This window comes from Corvus hawaiiensis, chromosome 1 (genome assembly GCF_020740725.1).
Source record: "Corvus hawaiiensis isolate bCorHaw1 chromosome 1, bCorHaw1.pri.cur, whole genome shotgun sequence".
In the NCBI taxonomy this organism is placed as follows: domain Eukaryota; kingdom Metazoa; phylum Chordata; class Aves; order Passeriformes; family Corvidae; genus Corvus; species Corvus hawaiiensis.
In genome coordinates this window covers 8,079,822-8,094,236 of record NC_063213.1, presented here as the reverse complement: position 1 = coordinate 8,094,236, position 14,415 = coordinate 8,079,822, and the positions used below count along the sequence as shown (strand labels likewise).

General features: G+C 39.9%; 1 protein-coding gene across 6 annotated transcripts in view; it reads right to left on the bottom strand.

The window, feature by feature from the left end:
* The window catches only part of RBM33 (RNA binding motif protein 33), a 101,349-nt gene that overhangs the window by 15,514 nt on the left and 71,420 nt on the right, over positions 1–14,415 (bottom strand). For 3 of the 6 annotated variants that reach the window (XM_048325496.1, XM_048325306.1, XM_048325590.1), the window contains exons 16-17: positions 4,850–5,053; positions 3,282–3,470 (exon numbers count right to left, since the gene is read on the bottom strand). In XM_048325496.1, coding sequence (XP_048181453.1) covers positions 3,282–3,470; positions 4,850–5,053 — 393 coding nt within the window. Of the gene's footprint in view, positions 1–3,281; positions 3,471–4,849; positions 5,054–13,405; positions 13,937–14,415 lie in introns of those variants that run through there. The other 3 variants (XM_048325397.1, XM_048325679.1, XM_048325764.1) reach the window with 3 other exon arrangements.

Genomic DNA, 14,415 nt, shown 5'->3' with positions numbered 1-14,415 from the left:
TTCCCCCATCCTCTCTTATGCATGCCCAGTTATTCCCAAACCCTGACTCAATGAAAGCTGATGGCAAAGCTTGGAGCATTGAACATCATAAACTGAGGGAAGCTTTTAACTTCCCTTCTCAAGGTTTGTGCAAGGTACTTGTACCTCGAGAATGATACTGACAAGACAAAGCTAAAAATAAAACCCTAACCCAGAAAAGCAAAGTAATCTCTTCCTCCCTGTTAACTCCATTGATAAATTATAGACTTTTTCCACAACTTAAACTGTTATGCCAGCAAAGATTCACTTTCTGAGAAAACACACACAGGATGATCACACTGGAACAAATTCAGGGTATTTGGAAACAAGAGCTGGTGTGGGATCAGTTGCTTTACAGATGCCCCAGCACGGAAGGTAAAGATTAAGCAGAGGTCCTCCATCAGGTGGGACAAATGCTCATGCTCTATTCTTCCTGTCAAAGAGCAGGGAGATCCTACTTGGGAAGTATTTCTTCCTCCTCTCTGCAAGCTCTGTCTCAGTGCAGCCACTACCACGTTCACATCTGGACTGCAGCAGAAATTGATACATGAGATACTTGGATTTCTGAGCTGTGTTTGCATGTTGCTTTGAAGCAAGGTGCTTGTTTAACATCAGAGGTGTATGTGCCACAGTTTGTGAACCTTTACCTTTAATCAGGGATTTGGGAGTTGGATATGTGTTATTTCAAAACGCTATCCAGGCATGACAAGAACTTCTTAAGTTCTGATTGAGACTTAAATTTCATTTAAAATTGCAAAAAAATAAGGATGAGTTTGACATATAACACACTGAAGACAAATAAAATGAAAAATCTTGATCTCAAAAGAGTTCAGTTACTTAAGGAAAATTCTGCTGAATACAGTCAACAGCTGAAGACAGGATATTCTACATCTTAAAGACTGAGTCAGAACTGACTCACCCTTCCCTCCTCTTACTATTTCTTCAGCTCCATCAGACACCATCTAAAAACCTGGGCACCTTGCCTAATTTCTAAAAAAGCAGCTAGAATTTCTCACCTTGCTTTTTTCTCACAATTGCCATCTCCCCAGATCCCTCCTATTCCAGTCCATCAAGCTGCAACACTTCATCTTAGAGGGCCAGAGCTCTGCACTACCCAAGAGCTGTTTGCTCTGGTCCATGCCTCTCACACACTGTCCCTCACAGAGAGCCTCCAAAGCCTGCACGGAAAGAGCCCTTCCAGTCACTACTGGGCTCTCTTCAGCAGCTCACTTCGGCACTCCTCCCTGCAAAATCCCTTACCTGGAGCCCATATTAAAGAAAGAATGAGGAAATAACTGAGTATCCCTTTGCTATCAGGGCCTCCCAACCTCCCAGCTGCAGTGGATTTTGTATAGCACTGAGCACAAAAAATAGTTAAAACATTAATTTACAGCCACGAGAAAATCCACTCGTATACTTCAGGATATTGACCTCTTTGAAAATCTAGCACCACCTATATAAAACTAATTGCTGTGGATAGCAACAATGTAGATTTTCAAACATTATGTTTTCCATTCTTGTCCGCCTAGTCACTTAAAATAGTTGCTGCATCTTCCTCATTGGGTGCATTAACACTTCTGTGGTGCCACTTCTGAAGATGGCATTAAAGAACAAAACCAAAAAGCTAAATATTACATATGGTGGAACCAGTCTTACAGTCTTCCTACAAAAGGATCACTCTTTTCCTGCATATCTCACCATTCATACTTGTGAAACATCATTTAGTCTCAAACAAGCCAGAGAATTTCTAGCCTTCTACAAGTCAGACTTGAAATTCAAGTGCAGAATTAGCACAAAAGCATTCTGCCTCATTAGTTAAATTCAAGCACCTTGTTCAAGTACTACTTCTAGATTTCTGGTAAGGTGAAAATAGATGATGATTCAGAAAGCATAACTTCCAAAGGTACAGTTGATGCTGCTGCAAGAATACAAGTTCTGGAGGGCACAGATATGCATCAAATCCCACTAGAAAATTAGTCATTGTTTTTTCTCCTGTAAGTACATCCTTCTAAATTGGCCTGTGACATTGAATTGAGAGACCAGGGTTTGGAGTCTGCTATGAAACAGCAAGTACTGAATAAATTTTTTAGCACATTCTCAATAACTTCTCTCGATTGTGAGATTTCCTTGCAGGGTTTCTATTAATCTCCTTCTAATATTCTCATGCAAGATTTAGCAAGTAAACACTGAATAAATGTGCTTTGGAACTGTATGAATAATTTCCTAGAGTACTACAGAACACGAAGGCACAAAGTATTTTGTGAGAGTAGTTTTGCTTTCCCAAACAAATTAAACCTCCCTGAATTGATGACGTAAATAATTCAGCATTATTCCATTTACTAAATTAGGAACAAGTGAGGCAGAGTGCTCATCTTTAGGAGAGCAGTGTGTTTTGCAACAGAGAGATGATCCCAGTAATAAAGAAGTCTCATAGAACACCTCCAATTCACGCATTGCATTTGTCTGAAAATGTTGTTCCTGTCAAAAGGAAAAAAAATTCTCACCTGTATTTTTCATTATTCATTGACTGATCTTTTTAAATGCAGTAACAGTAAGTCAGACAGGGCCTCCTAAGCCTTTCACTGCTTTGAAAACCTCCTGCTTTCCTAAAGTCATTTAATTGACACATCAGTTCTAGGAGGCAGTTTATGAACAGAAGCTGCACAGCAGATACAACAGTGTGTGCGTGTCATAACCTTGCTCACAGGCCCCTACTGAAGACAACCTTCTAAAAAATTAAGGATCAATAAAATCCTCCAAAGAAACCTGTGTTTTCATCTGAAAAAGTAGAGGATGCTACACAGTATAAAATGTCCACTGGATAGTGGTCATTAAGTGCTTGTACCCCAAGATTGCAATGACAGAAAAAGGTAAATGTCAAAAAAGAGAGTAGGTGCAAGTCAACAATAAACAAGGACAGCACTCAAAAATACATTTGCTTTGATATGACCATCTGGCTATAAAACCTCACAGAATGGACAGGCTTGTATTGCCTAAGAAAATAACAGAAATAGCACAGGAACTCCAAAATGAAGGAGAATTTTGCAGCAGGAATGTGATGGTTAGCAAAGTCCCACTGTACCTCCTGTGCTGCAGTATCATCACGTGCTTGTCTTTGCTACGAGGTGTAGCTTGTGTGGGTGGGGGTGCCTTCAAACATAAATTACCAATAAACACGCATTGTATTTAATGTCAGGGAATTAATTGAGCTTTCCGGAATGAAAGCCTTTTGGCACAAAAATGATAAACCAAGGTTGACCTACCTGAATGGGTCCCACTGACATCAGCAGGTTTTTCAGTTGGACATCAGTAGTTGATGAAGAAAGCCCTTCAACTGACACAATACAGGGCTGAGGTTTGCACTCCACCACTCGCAGGTTCTGTTTATTTGGCATCAAGCGTCCTCGGCCCATCTGGCCTGCTACTCCTCTGCCTCTGCCATGCATAATGACCTGCCAACAACAAAAGTAACAGTATTTTGATTTACTTACCCACTGACTCTGCTTACTGCACTTGACAGAGGATATAAGTTGGCTATTTACTTGAAGACTTTAAGTTGATTTAAAACAGCTTGTTGCTGTTTGCTGATTTGAAAGGCTGCTTATTAACATATACAAACCTCTTTTAGCAGGATAACAAGTTATATATTGAGTTATATATACTGCATTCATCCTAGAAGCCTCAGCTCTAGCACAGATTGATCAATCAAGCAGCGGAAGACCTCAGACAAAAATATATAACCTAGTTTTCAACACTGATCACATCAGCAGCATGTGTTCAGCTCCCATATTTTGAATCTGGACAAAAAAATCCAACAGGTGATCCCTCTCCTTTTTCTATTCTTTACCTGCAGTTAAATTTAATGTATTCACAGGATCAGCAAACTGCTTGAAGCACCTTCAATCTCTACTGCTACCAACTCTTGGTCTGTTACCAGAATGGAGTTTTATTTGCAAATGCCTAAATAAAGTAACTTTTTTCAAAGTTCCTCTCCCCTGTACTCTGGAGCAGGAAATGCATGGATTTGATTCTTGCAAATTAAATGTTGAACAGTTAGAGAGAGGAAAAATAACAATGAAACGGAGTAACAAACATTAAACAAAGTTAACACTTAACACTGAGTCAACATTCAACAGAGTTTCTTGATTCCCACGTGGAAACCCTATGATGGGTAATAACTTTTCACACCCTTCCACATCAGCAATGAAACTTTATCCTTACATGAAGCAGGGAGATTATGGCCAACAGTTCAAATCCAAGAACTAACTTAAAAACCAAAATCCCAGCCACTTCCAAGGAGTGTGCCAGCTTGCAAATGCAGAGAAGGCACACGCTGCTGACACCCTGACCCTTCCTGCCTCCTACCAGTGCATGATCAGTGCAAAAATCAAGTTACAAGATCACCAACTGTTTTGAGTGATACCAACTTTGGGGATCCAGCAAAGAGCATCCTGAAACAGTTACTGTGTGCTCCTGCATATGCAGGAAACAGCCAAAATAAAAACTTATGCACAATTTCAAAAAACCACTTGGTTTTAAAGCCAGAAAGCACATTGGATATAATCTCCTCCAGTAGCTGTCTCAGGACACACGCACTTCCCCTGGGAGTGCTGAGCCGGCCAGAACGTCAGCAGATGAAGCAACCTGCAGGCACTGCCAGTCTGTGCTGGGTACAAACAAGTCTCTCTAGATTAAAAGCTTTATATGCAATTATGCATCTCGTGGGTCATGCAGCCCTGCGCTAGCAATTGACAAACAGAATGCTGGTTATTTATAGAGCAACACAGCTAGACAGTGAAACTTCTAGCAGCAATATGCATCTAAAAATCACCTTTTTAGGTTGATGGATTCCCTGGATGTTTTTGACTCCTTGAGGAGCTGGTGAATGGATCTGTGCCTGCTGCTGCTGTTGGTGCTGCTGCATTCCCTTTGTCAATGTGACCTTCCGCACTGGCTGCTGTTTCGGCTCCGGGGGTTGTTGAGGCCGCTGGGGTTGGCCCTCTGGGTGAAAAAAGCCAGCATCCTCTCCCCCCTGCTGAAATCAACAACACAACAGCAGCTCAGTGTCCAGGCACTGCACACCCTCGCCCTGAGCAGCCTCCTGCCACATTCCAGCTCACTCAGAGAGTATCCAGGGCTTTGCCTGCTAAAGCAAACTGGGGGCCGTGGCAGGCGCGTGCCAAGGCTCAGCCTGGAAATTACACTTCACCCTAAGATAAATCCACGCTAACTGAAGAACAGTTTACTTTGCTCAGGCTTTATTATAATTACAATGGTCAATCATGTCTTTTCATATACAAAGCAACAAGATGTTTTCAGTTCTCTTTCCAAATCATTCTTCCTTCCAGGTTACATGTGAACTATGGTGTGTGTTATTTATTACTTTTTTTTTTTTTTTTAACATAAAGAGAGACATACACATTGCAGAAGAAGGAGCAAAGAACTGTGGAGGCTGGAAAAGTCAGGCAACTGCTTTGCTCATACTTAAACCTCCAACCTTCCTCTAGTTAAAAACTGGCATGTATTTTGAAGTGCATACTCATTCTGCCAACTTCTCCACCAGCAGCTTTTTAAGCAGTCCCCCTCCTCAGATACTATCTGTACTTGGAACAGTTCCTCAAGGTGTTTTTTTGTTTGCCTTATAAAGCTCTTATTATATATATTTGTAATCATAAGCACAGTGAAACACCATCTCAGGGTCTTTGTCTCTGACTAAGTCCCTAACCAACCTCTGGTAATCCTGCAAAAGCTCTCAAATAGAAGGCATGTCTAAGGGAAAGAAGTAAAATACTATGAAATTACCTTTATTTACAGAGGGTTTTCTTTTCCCTTTCCCTAAATATTCACAAGCCAAAACTCCTTTTGCATCTGTAACATGTCACGAACCAGAGGTTTTCATGCTAACTGGCACATTTCTTGTGGGTAAGGAGACAAAACACAAGGGTGCAGAAGGAACATATTTATGGTCTAATAGCAAGATTATCTTCACTGAGAATACAAATTAGTACCTCTCTGCATTAAAGAAAAGCAAAAGAAACACTTAGTGAGGACTGGTTACTAAGCCTCAGCTAAGATTTGATAAGAAATAATTTGTGGTATGTAAGCCAGTCTCATGTTTGCAAGTTCAGTTCACAATTTACACCTCTCAATAAAGGCCTCTGCATTATAAAGTATATGCAGGCTACAAGTTCTCAAGTACTGAAATCCCAGACAAATGAGATTCAAACCTCCTTGCACTACACCTCAAAAGCACAATCTGTCACAGGGAAAATCCTAAAGCTCATAATGGCATTTGCCCACAGTGTCCAAAACGAGAAAGCAACAGAAATCTGCATCTGTCTTTTCCACCTCTAATGACAAACTGGTTTTTTTCTCTGCTGAACTGAATGGCCCCAAGTCCTCATGGAAAACTTTATATATAAACCTTTTAGAGTAGCACTTAGTGAGAAATTATAAAGCTTTCCCTTCAGTTCTCTTCAATTTGTATTCAAAAGTACAAAAGCGAGAGCACTCCTGAAAAACCCAAACATATGCACAAAACCTTACCAGGTAAACAGCATTAAAACCTCCTCATTTTAGTATTAGTTCTGATATCAGCATCACCATAAGCCCTATGCCTTGATCAGATAATTTCTTTTATTCAAACCTACAGCAGCTGGAAGATGATTAAACTAAAAAGAACAAAAAAAATTCTAGGAGGAATTTAAATGCAGTAACTGGGATTTAAAATCTAATCTCTGCTAAATGCCTGCTGTGAGAACCATAAATATTTGCAACCATTTCTTTCCAAACCAAAAAACGATCCCAGCACATCGGAAGAGAATCTGAGAGCAAAGCCCTCAGGTACAAAACACATCGAACATGCTCATTACAGAAACTTCAAAAGCAAACAATCATTTCACATAAAAGTCTAGGATGGCCAACAACCACCCAATATTTAACTACCAAGCTCAATTATCACCAAATAAAACTGTATAAACTGAGCACAGAACTATAACAGAGTCAAAGGCATTAGCACACAACATTGGTTTGCACTGATGAAAAATCTGATGGGGTCTGTTCCCTGCTGGGGTCTCAAATGCCACCACTGGAGTTTGCTGCTACCACGATGCTTCTGCAAGAGTCTGAAAAGAGTGGAAAGCTGTGGACTTTTTAATGAACTGATACATTTCAGAAGTAAGAAAACCTACAGAAAACAATAAAGAAAGGGGATGGAACAAGCTTTGCTTGTTCCTGCAAAAAGAAGGAAAGGAAACTGAATCAAACCCTTTCTTTCCATTACTGCTCTGAACATTTACTGGTTTTGAGACAACTCGAAGGGGGCAAGCAGACATGAAACTGCAGCACTGCTTCTCAAGAGAGGTCCATGAGCCAGCAGTGTGGTGCTCAAGGCCTAACAGAGCTGAGCATGTCAGCAAGACATTAGTTCCTGTTACAGGCAGCCTGGCTTCAACTGAAGATAAAACCTGGTGGTTTTCTTAAGAAAATAAAAACAAAACATGACTGCTAACTGACATGTGCCAACAGGCAAAACGACACAGAAGATGCATTTTAGCAGCAATTCCTTTTTCACTGCTTAAGGACATGACAGTGCAAGGACAAACACTTGTCTGAGCCAAAATGAGCAACCTATGTAGTACCATGTAGTGGCAAATTACTCTCACCACCACCATCATCCTTTAAACTACTGTCCAAGACAACAACAGGTGGCTCTTCTCAGTACGACAATGAAGAACCAAGTTGAGCAAAACACCTGAAAAGAGCTTTTTAACATCTGGACTTAAAGCTACAAACCCTCAGAACACTACTGACAGGTCACATGCTCATAGGAGAACACTGACATATTGGAGGAAAGGACATACAATTGTAAAGATGACTGTACATATGCTGACTCCTGATGTTCCCTCATGAGCTGTCCTATGAACTGGCACCAAAACACACAGCAAATTACAGGCAAGCAGGTAAGTCCACTGAAGCTGTACTGCAGCACCTACCCCAAATGACATCTAAATCACAGAAGCTAAATTGCTAACATCTCTTCTACTTAAAATGTCTCAGGTCTAGCTCATCTTAAATCAGCTTTTGCTTTTCCTAAAGACAATTTCTGTATTGTTAATTTTTCACCAGCTTACATCACTGCCCTCCTCACACTTAATATGCAGCAACAGAGGGAGGTATTAAAATTTTAAGCCTTCTCATGTCAAAATACATTTTTATCTGTTTTCCTTCCTATGGCATTTTACAATGTACAGGGCTGCAGTAAATTTTTCAGAGATGCATCTATTCATCATCATGGCCTGTCTCATCTAATTTGATGTACAAAATGCTGACCCTGGGTAGAATGCCTTAGAGTCCACCACAGAGACCTAGGATTGATTGATACAAGCTCTGATTTTATACTTCAAATTTCCTCTAAAGTCCTGTGCAGAAAAGGAATTTCCATTCTTTGTCTGCAAACCAATGACGGAAGAGTATTTTTCTCTTATTGTCTACTCCTTAATTTCTAGATTATAAATCATCCTGACTTTCAAGCTCTGAATTTCCAAGTTTTAAAAAAGGTCTGCCTTCCTAAGATCTTGCCAGGAAAGAGTTCTCTTGAAACAAACTTTCCATTATTCAATTAAAGCTGGAGTAATGAAAATGCCTTTTTTTAAGTTGCAGGAGTTCTGTTCAGGGGCAAGTATAAAAAGTATCTTTCAAATTTCAAGTAGTGAAAGATTGCATGCAGTGCCAAAATAATTTCAAAAACTGTGTGTATATAAACAAAGCTCAAAAGAGGTAAAAGGATTTGATTTACATGGTGAATGTTTTTCAAACCTCTGCTCTGGAAGAATCTGCAGTTTGACCTGAAACTAGACTAACAAAAAGAACTGATGCCATCCAATGGCCATGACTTTTAGAACCAATTCACTGATATCTATCAAAGCTGTTTTTCATCAGCCTCTCACTATACAGACCTATCTATAGTCAGTGCTGTGTTTTGAGCAACATTGAAAGAATTCTGTCAAATACGAGATCACAAATTCTAAAAGCAGAATTTTATGAAGGACTGCTTGAATTTAGCAAGCTGGAGCTCTGCCATAATCATTATGACAGTTTTATGATGAAGATGAAGTTTATTTGCCACCAACATTAGCAGGACAAATTTATTTATAACAAATGCTTTAAAATGTACTGATAAAAATGCCTATTGATACTGTCAGAGCTGCTTGCAATTTGACAGATCAAATCTTATTTTCATTCTTAAACCCCATGAAGGAATGGTATCACCAACTTGCATTCTGTAGTGAGCAAATTGATTAATCCCCCTCTATAGAAATCTCAACTCTTGATTACACCTATCAGACGTTAAGCAGCATTATTCTAGAGTGACAACACTTGATAAATTCCTAAACCATTTTTCTCAGCCTTTGTGGCCCTGCTAGCTTGTATTAACCCTGATGAAAAATTAATTTTCCTTATCTTCTGTTAAACCCCAAAATCCAAATCCACCAAACTGGCAACTCTTTCTGTAAAGGTATTATGAAAACCTCTAAAAGATTAATTGCATGTCTTCAGGTGACATTAAATTAATTTCTGTACTCGTGACAGACATTTGATACTCCGTACTGAGAGGACAGATAACATTGTCAGGATACACAGAAGGACAGTGCTGCAGTGTCCCAGGGCAGCCTCTTATGAATTCTCCTTTCGATAAGGCCATACTTCACTGTCATTGGCACTGTTAGTGATCTTGCAGCCCACAGACCTCACTGCACAGGTTTCTATTAACTACCACAATGCTGTGTCTATCCATGTAATCTTTGTAAAGCTAATGCAAAATCATCCAATAGCAAAGGGATGCGCATGCTGGATAAGGCACTTAAAAGGAATAAATAAACTCTAGTTGATTTGTGTAAAATACCACAGAGAAGCAAAATGTTGTAATCTTTTTTTGAGCTGCATTACAACTCAAATTCTCTGTAACACGATGAAGACTTAAATCTGGCAGGGAAATCTCAGTCCAAAATGGTACTGTAATTGATTTCTTGTAAGAAAGAAGAAACCCCTCATCTGTTACCAGTTTAAGGCAGTATTTCTAGAAATTAGTACCTTTAAAGTATCACAGTAGCTGGGTGAGGAAAACATCCTTTATGTTATTAAATTCATCTTTACTTTCAGGACAAGAGAAATTACTACTCATCAGCTATATAGGTTTTCATAGGTAAACTTGTATTATACTGATACTGCAACTGACTGTAGTAAAAAGACAGAAATCTACACAGACAGCTGTGATCCCCACGTAACAAAGAAATGTAAAGCAAAAACCACACAGAACAACACTGATTTTCATCTAATACATATGAGCATTTTTTCACCACAATTAGCAGAAATGCATATTAAAGGCAAACCCTAATAACGAGCTATTTCTCTCTGACTGGTGCTCCAAATGCTTTACCACTTTGATACAGCTGGCTGACAGACTGGGGAGCTGGGAATAGGAAGCCTAATCACTTGCCAAATATCCCACAACCGAGTGACATGACCAAGCACTGTTTCTGAACAGTTGACGATCTGTTTTCAATCTGTCAAATGCCAATGAGAAACACCTGGAGGCCTTTTTTTTTCAGGCCTTCTAGACCTTTAAAAAGTTCTTTTTTTTTTTAAGAATAGCAGTAGTTAAGAAAACTGCTCTCCCACCAGGATAGAAAATGCCACTCTCTCAACAGACAACGCATCATTAACAACTGGTTTAAGATATATTAATGGTCTAGCTTTGACTCGAAGTACACATAGCAATAAGCTACATCAGAAAACAAAAGTGATGAAACAGCCAAATCATTCCCAGTTCACACCAGAGAAAAACTACACTTCTGATGCTGGTCAGTGATTTAGGGCCTAAAATTTTTGTATAGGCTGAATTTAACCCAAGCAAGAGCACACAGACTAAGCAATAAGTAAATAAATAAAATGCAGAAACAATTCCCTTCGTGTGATAAAGACACTGCTACACTGCTTCAGTGAGCCATGATGTGATGAGTATCTTCTACGCCTAATGGTGTATGAAAAGTCAGAACTGCAAGAAGAAAATGTCTCATAGAAAAAAGCAGCTAATTCCATTTAATCCTATGTACTAACACAACTCTTAACTGAACTATCTCCTCATCTGCCTGAAAGGAGAACTAAGGCATGGAAAAGGACTGGCCAAACAGAGTCCCAGCCATACCCATGCTGCATGAAGTTTCACTGGGAGTGACAAAAGCACAGCTTGAATCACACTGAATCAGTGTTGAATCACAACTAAATGGTTTTTAATACAACCACCCACCAGCTTATTATGGAAAAAAAAATTATAAAAACTATGTGTCAAAGCTACAGCAAAATCAAGCTTCTGGAATGAACATGTCTAATACTGTCAGAAATACCTTCATTTTTATGTGTCGTCTGCAAAATATGTAACGCATATAAACAATGTTTTGAGCAAAGGTGCCTGGTTTGCTTTTCAGTTGGCAGCTTAAGAGGTTTTTTTGTACAGTGAATTTTAGCAAAGACTGGACATGCAGAGAATCACCAAGAGAAAAAGCTCCTGTTGGAAAATCTCAGCAATTCAAAACTTCTGATGGCCCAAAGCTCCTGGAGGAACACTTCCCAGCTGGACACCAGCTATGGCACAGAAAGCCACTACTGGATATCAAAGACCTGTACAACTAGAATTTCCCTTCTTATGCCGTGTCTGGTCTTTCTAGTTCATGTTCCTTGAACCTTAAAACTACTGGCAAGTCAAATCCCTCTTGTGTCCTGCCTGAAGCTCCTGCTAAGTCTTGATAAAGACAACCCCCATTCCCTCCCTCCCTCCCTCCCTCCCCAAACACTCCTGACTCAAGAGCCAAACCTCCACACCAAAGGTCTAGTCCAAGTGGTCCAACGTTTTAACAGAGGGATGTGACTTCCCAGACTACTCAACTGTACAAATCTGCAAGCTTGCCTCCCTAGTTAAGAGACTGCATTTTCATATGAAAACTGACTCTCTCTGCAAAGCACTTTAGTGGTGTCACAGTTGTCTTTATCAGGAAACTGAGCTCCAAGATCCTCTGTAACACCAACATTGTACAGATATGAATTCTGCACTGTAACATTTACAATGGCAGAGAAACTCTCCTTTGAGACTTAACAAGAGTGACAAGTAACAAACGCTCTGCTTTCTACATGTTCAGGAGCAAGCTGCACTCTTCTTCAATATACAATTTAAAAGTCTCCTGAGGAAAAGGAGAAACCTGTTCTGCAGTCTACAATAGAAAATGCTTTACTGCACTTTAGATCCAAGCTACCCATAGCAAAGTCAAATTCAGTTTAGGTAAAGATCTCTTCCCCCTTTCAACCACTTTATTAGAAGCGCATAAAATGTATTATCTGTATCTGGTTTGGTTGTCACCTTAAGTCTCACTTGCTAAGTGTGTCCACACACACCCTTAATATTTCCTTTTCCCAGTAACCAAATATGCCCTAAGAGTACAACACAATCCACCTCCTGACCCCCAATCCATTAAATACTCTGTCTCTATAGGGACCATCCTCACTGAAGGTCTGGGGGACAGGGTTTATTCTCATTTTCAAATGTTCTTGCCATGGGCAGGGACACCTTCCACTAGACCAGGTTGGTCAAAGCCCCATCCAACCTGGCCTTCAACACTTCCAGGGTTGGGGCACCCACAGCTTCTCTGGGGACCCTGTTCCATTTCCTCACCATGCTCATAGGAGAGAATTTCTTTCTAATATCCAATATAAATCTACCCTTCTTCGATGTGAAGTCATTCCTCCTTGTCCTATCACTCCATGGCCTTGTAAAAAGTCCCTCTTCAGCTCTCTTGTAGCCCCTTTAGGAACTGGAAAGTTCTATAAGGTCTCCTTGGAGCCTTCTCTTATCCAGGCTGAACAGCTCCAACTTTCTCAGTCTGTCATCAGAGGGGAGGTACTCCAGTGCCCTTACCAATTTTGTGGCTCCTGGACACTTTTCAACAGTTTCTTACAACTAAGAAATGAATGTCCATTTGTGAAACATTTCCAGAGCGAAATCTTGCAGGCTGTGGCAGACAGAGTCCTTCTTCAACAGCATTTACATTAGTCAGAGGTCTTGCCCATTTTGCCATGGTATCTGGGCATAGATATGGTTTCTGCAGCTCGCTCAGCCCACTCCTAGGTGGGCATTATCCATGCCTCCTTCAAACAGTGGGATACAAAAACACCAATGCCATTCTCCCATTTCTTAAAAAGTTATGGAACCATATAGAGCAGGGGTTCCTTTGTCAAGGGTTGGGGGAAAGGGCTCCCTCATAAACTTCTCACGCAAATGCCACAACTCTCAGTGTTTACAATTCCTGACATTTAGATGAAAGGGGCTAAAAAGAGCTTTCAAGTCAAATATTTTTAATTAAACTTGAACACATACATGCAAGTAGAAACAAGTACAAACATTAAGCAAAGCTGGTTGATACGGTTACATTATCAAACAAGAATCATCTCAATCAGTATCTTTTTTCCATATTTAGAACTCCATGTTCATCTCACACTTCTCAGTTACTTCAAATATGAACAAAGTTGTCCATCTTCCATCTCCATTTTGTTTTTGCAATCCAAGGACGTTTTTTGTGACAGGCTTTTCAAACAAAAGAACTTGCCAGCTCTTTTTTCAAGCTCTTCATATGAAGCATTTCAGGTTTTCAGGAACTAGGATCACTTGTAAGATACTGCTTGTAATGCAACAGGGAACACCAAGATTTTTATGTATTTTTATGTAGAAATGTATTTATGAAAAAACCCTCATTGTGCAGCCTTCCACAGAGACAAAGATTGGTGTGTTCTTGGTGCAGCATAAGAACCAGCATTTTCAGGCCTTTGGGACAGACACACAGCTCTCTGAGCATGGCAGGACATTTTCTGGCTAGAGAGAAATCATCCAACAACAACATAAGATGACAATGATACAGAGAGTTTAAGATATTGTAGTTTCCCACAGAACCTCCAATTAAACAGAAAACATGTTCAGCATGTATTTCATATGATTGTAAGATATCTAAGGTTATAGCTGGTACAAACCTGTTCTTCCAGGACTAAAACAACTCTGGATATACTGACGTAAGGAATTCAATTGCATTTGGTACTAGAACTATTAACAGAAAGATTGATCACAGAGCGCCCAAAGAGCACCACGAACAGCCAAAGTGTTAGAAAACATGACTCATCAAGAGAGAATGAAAGATATGAGAGCTCAGAAACAGTTAAGATATCTTTAAGAAGAGAGACAGGCACAAAGAGAGAGAAATTCTTCCCCATGTCTCTTCAAGTATAATACAAATAGTCAGAGATTCAAAATTACAGCCAGAAAATGTGATTTGGCCACTAAGAAAATTCTCCTAAATA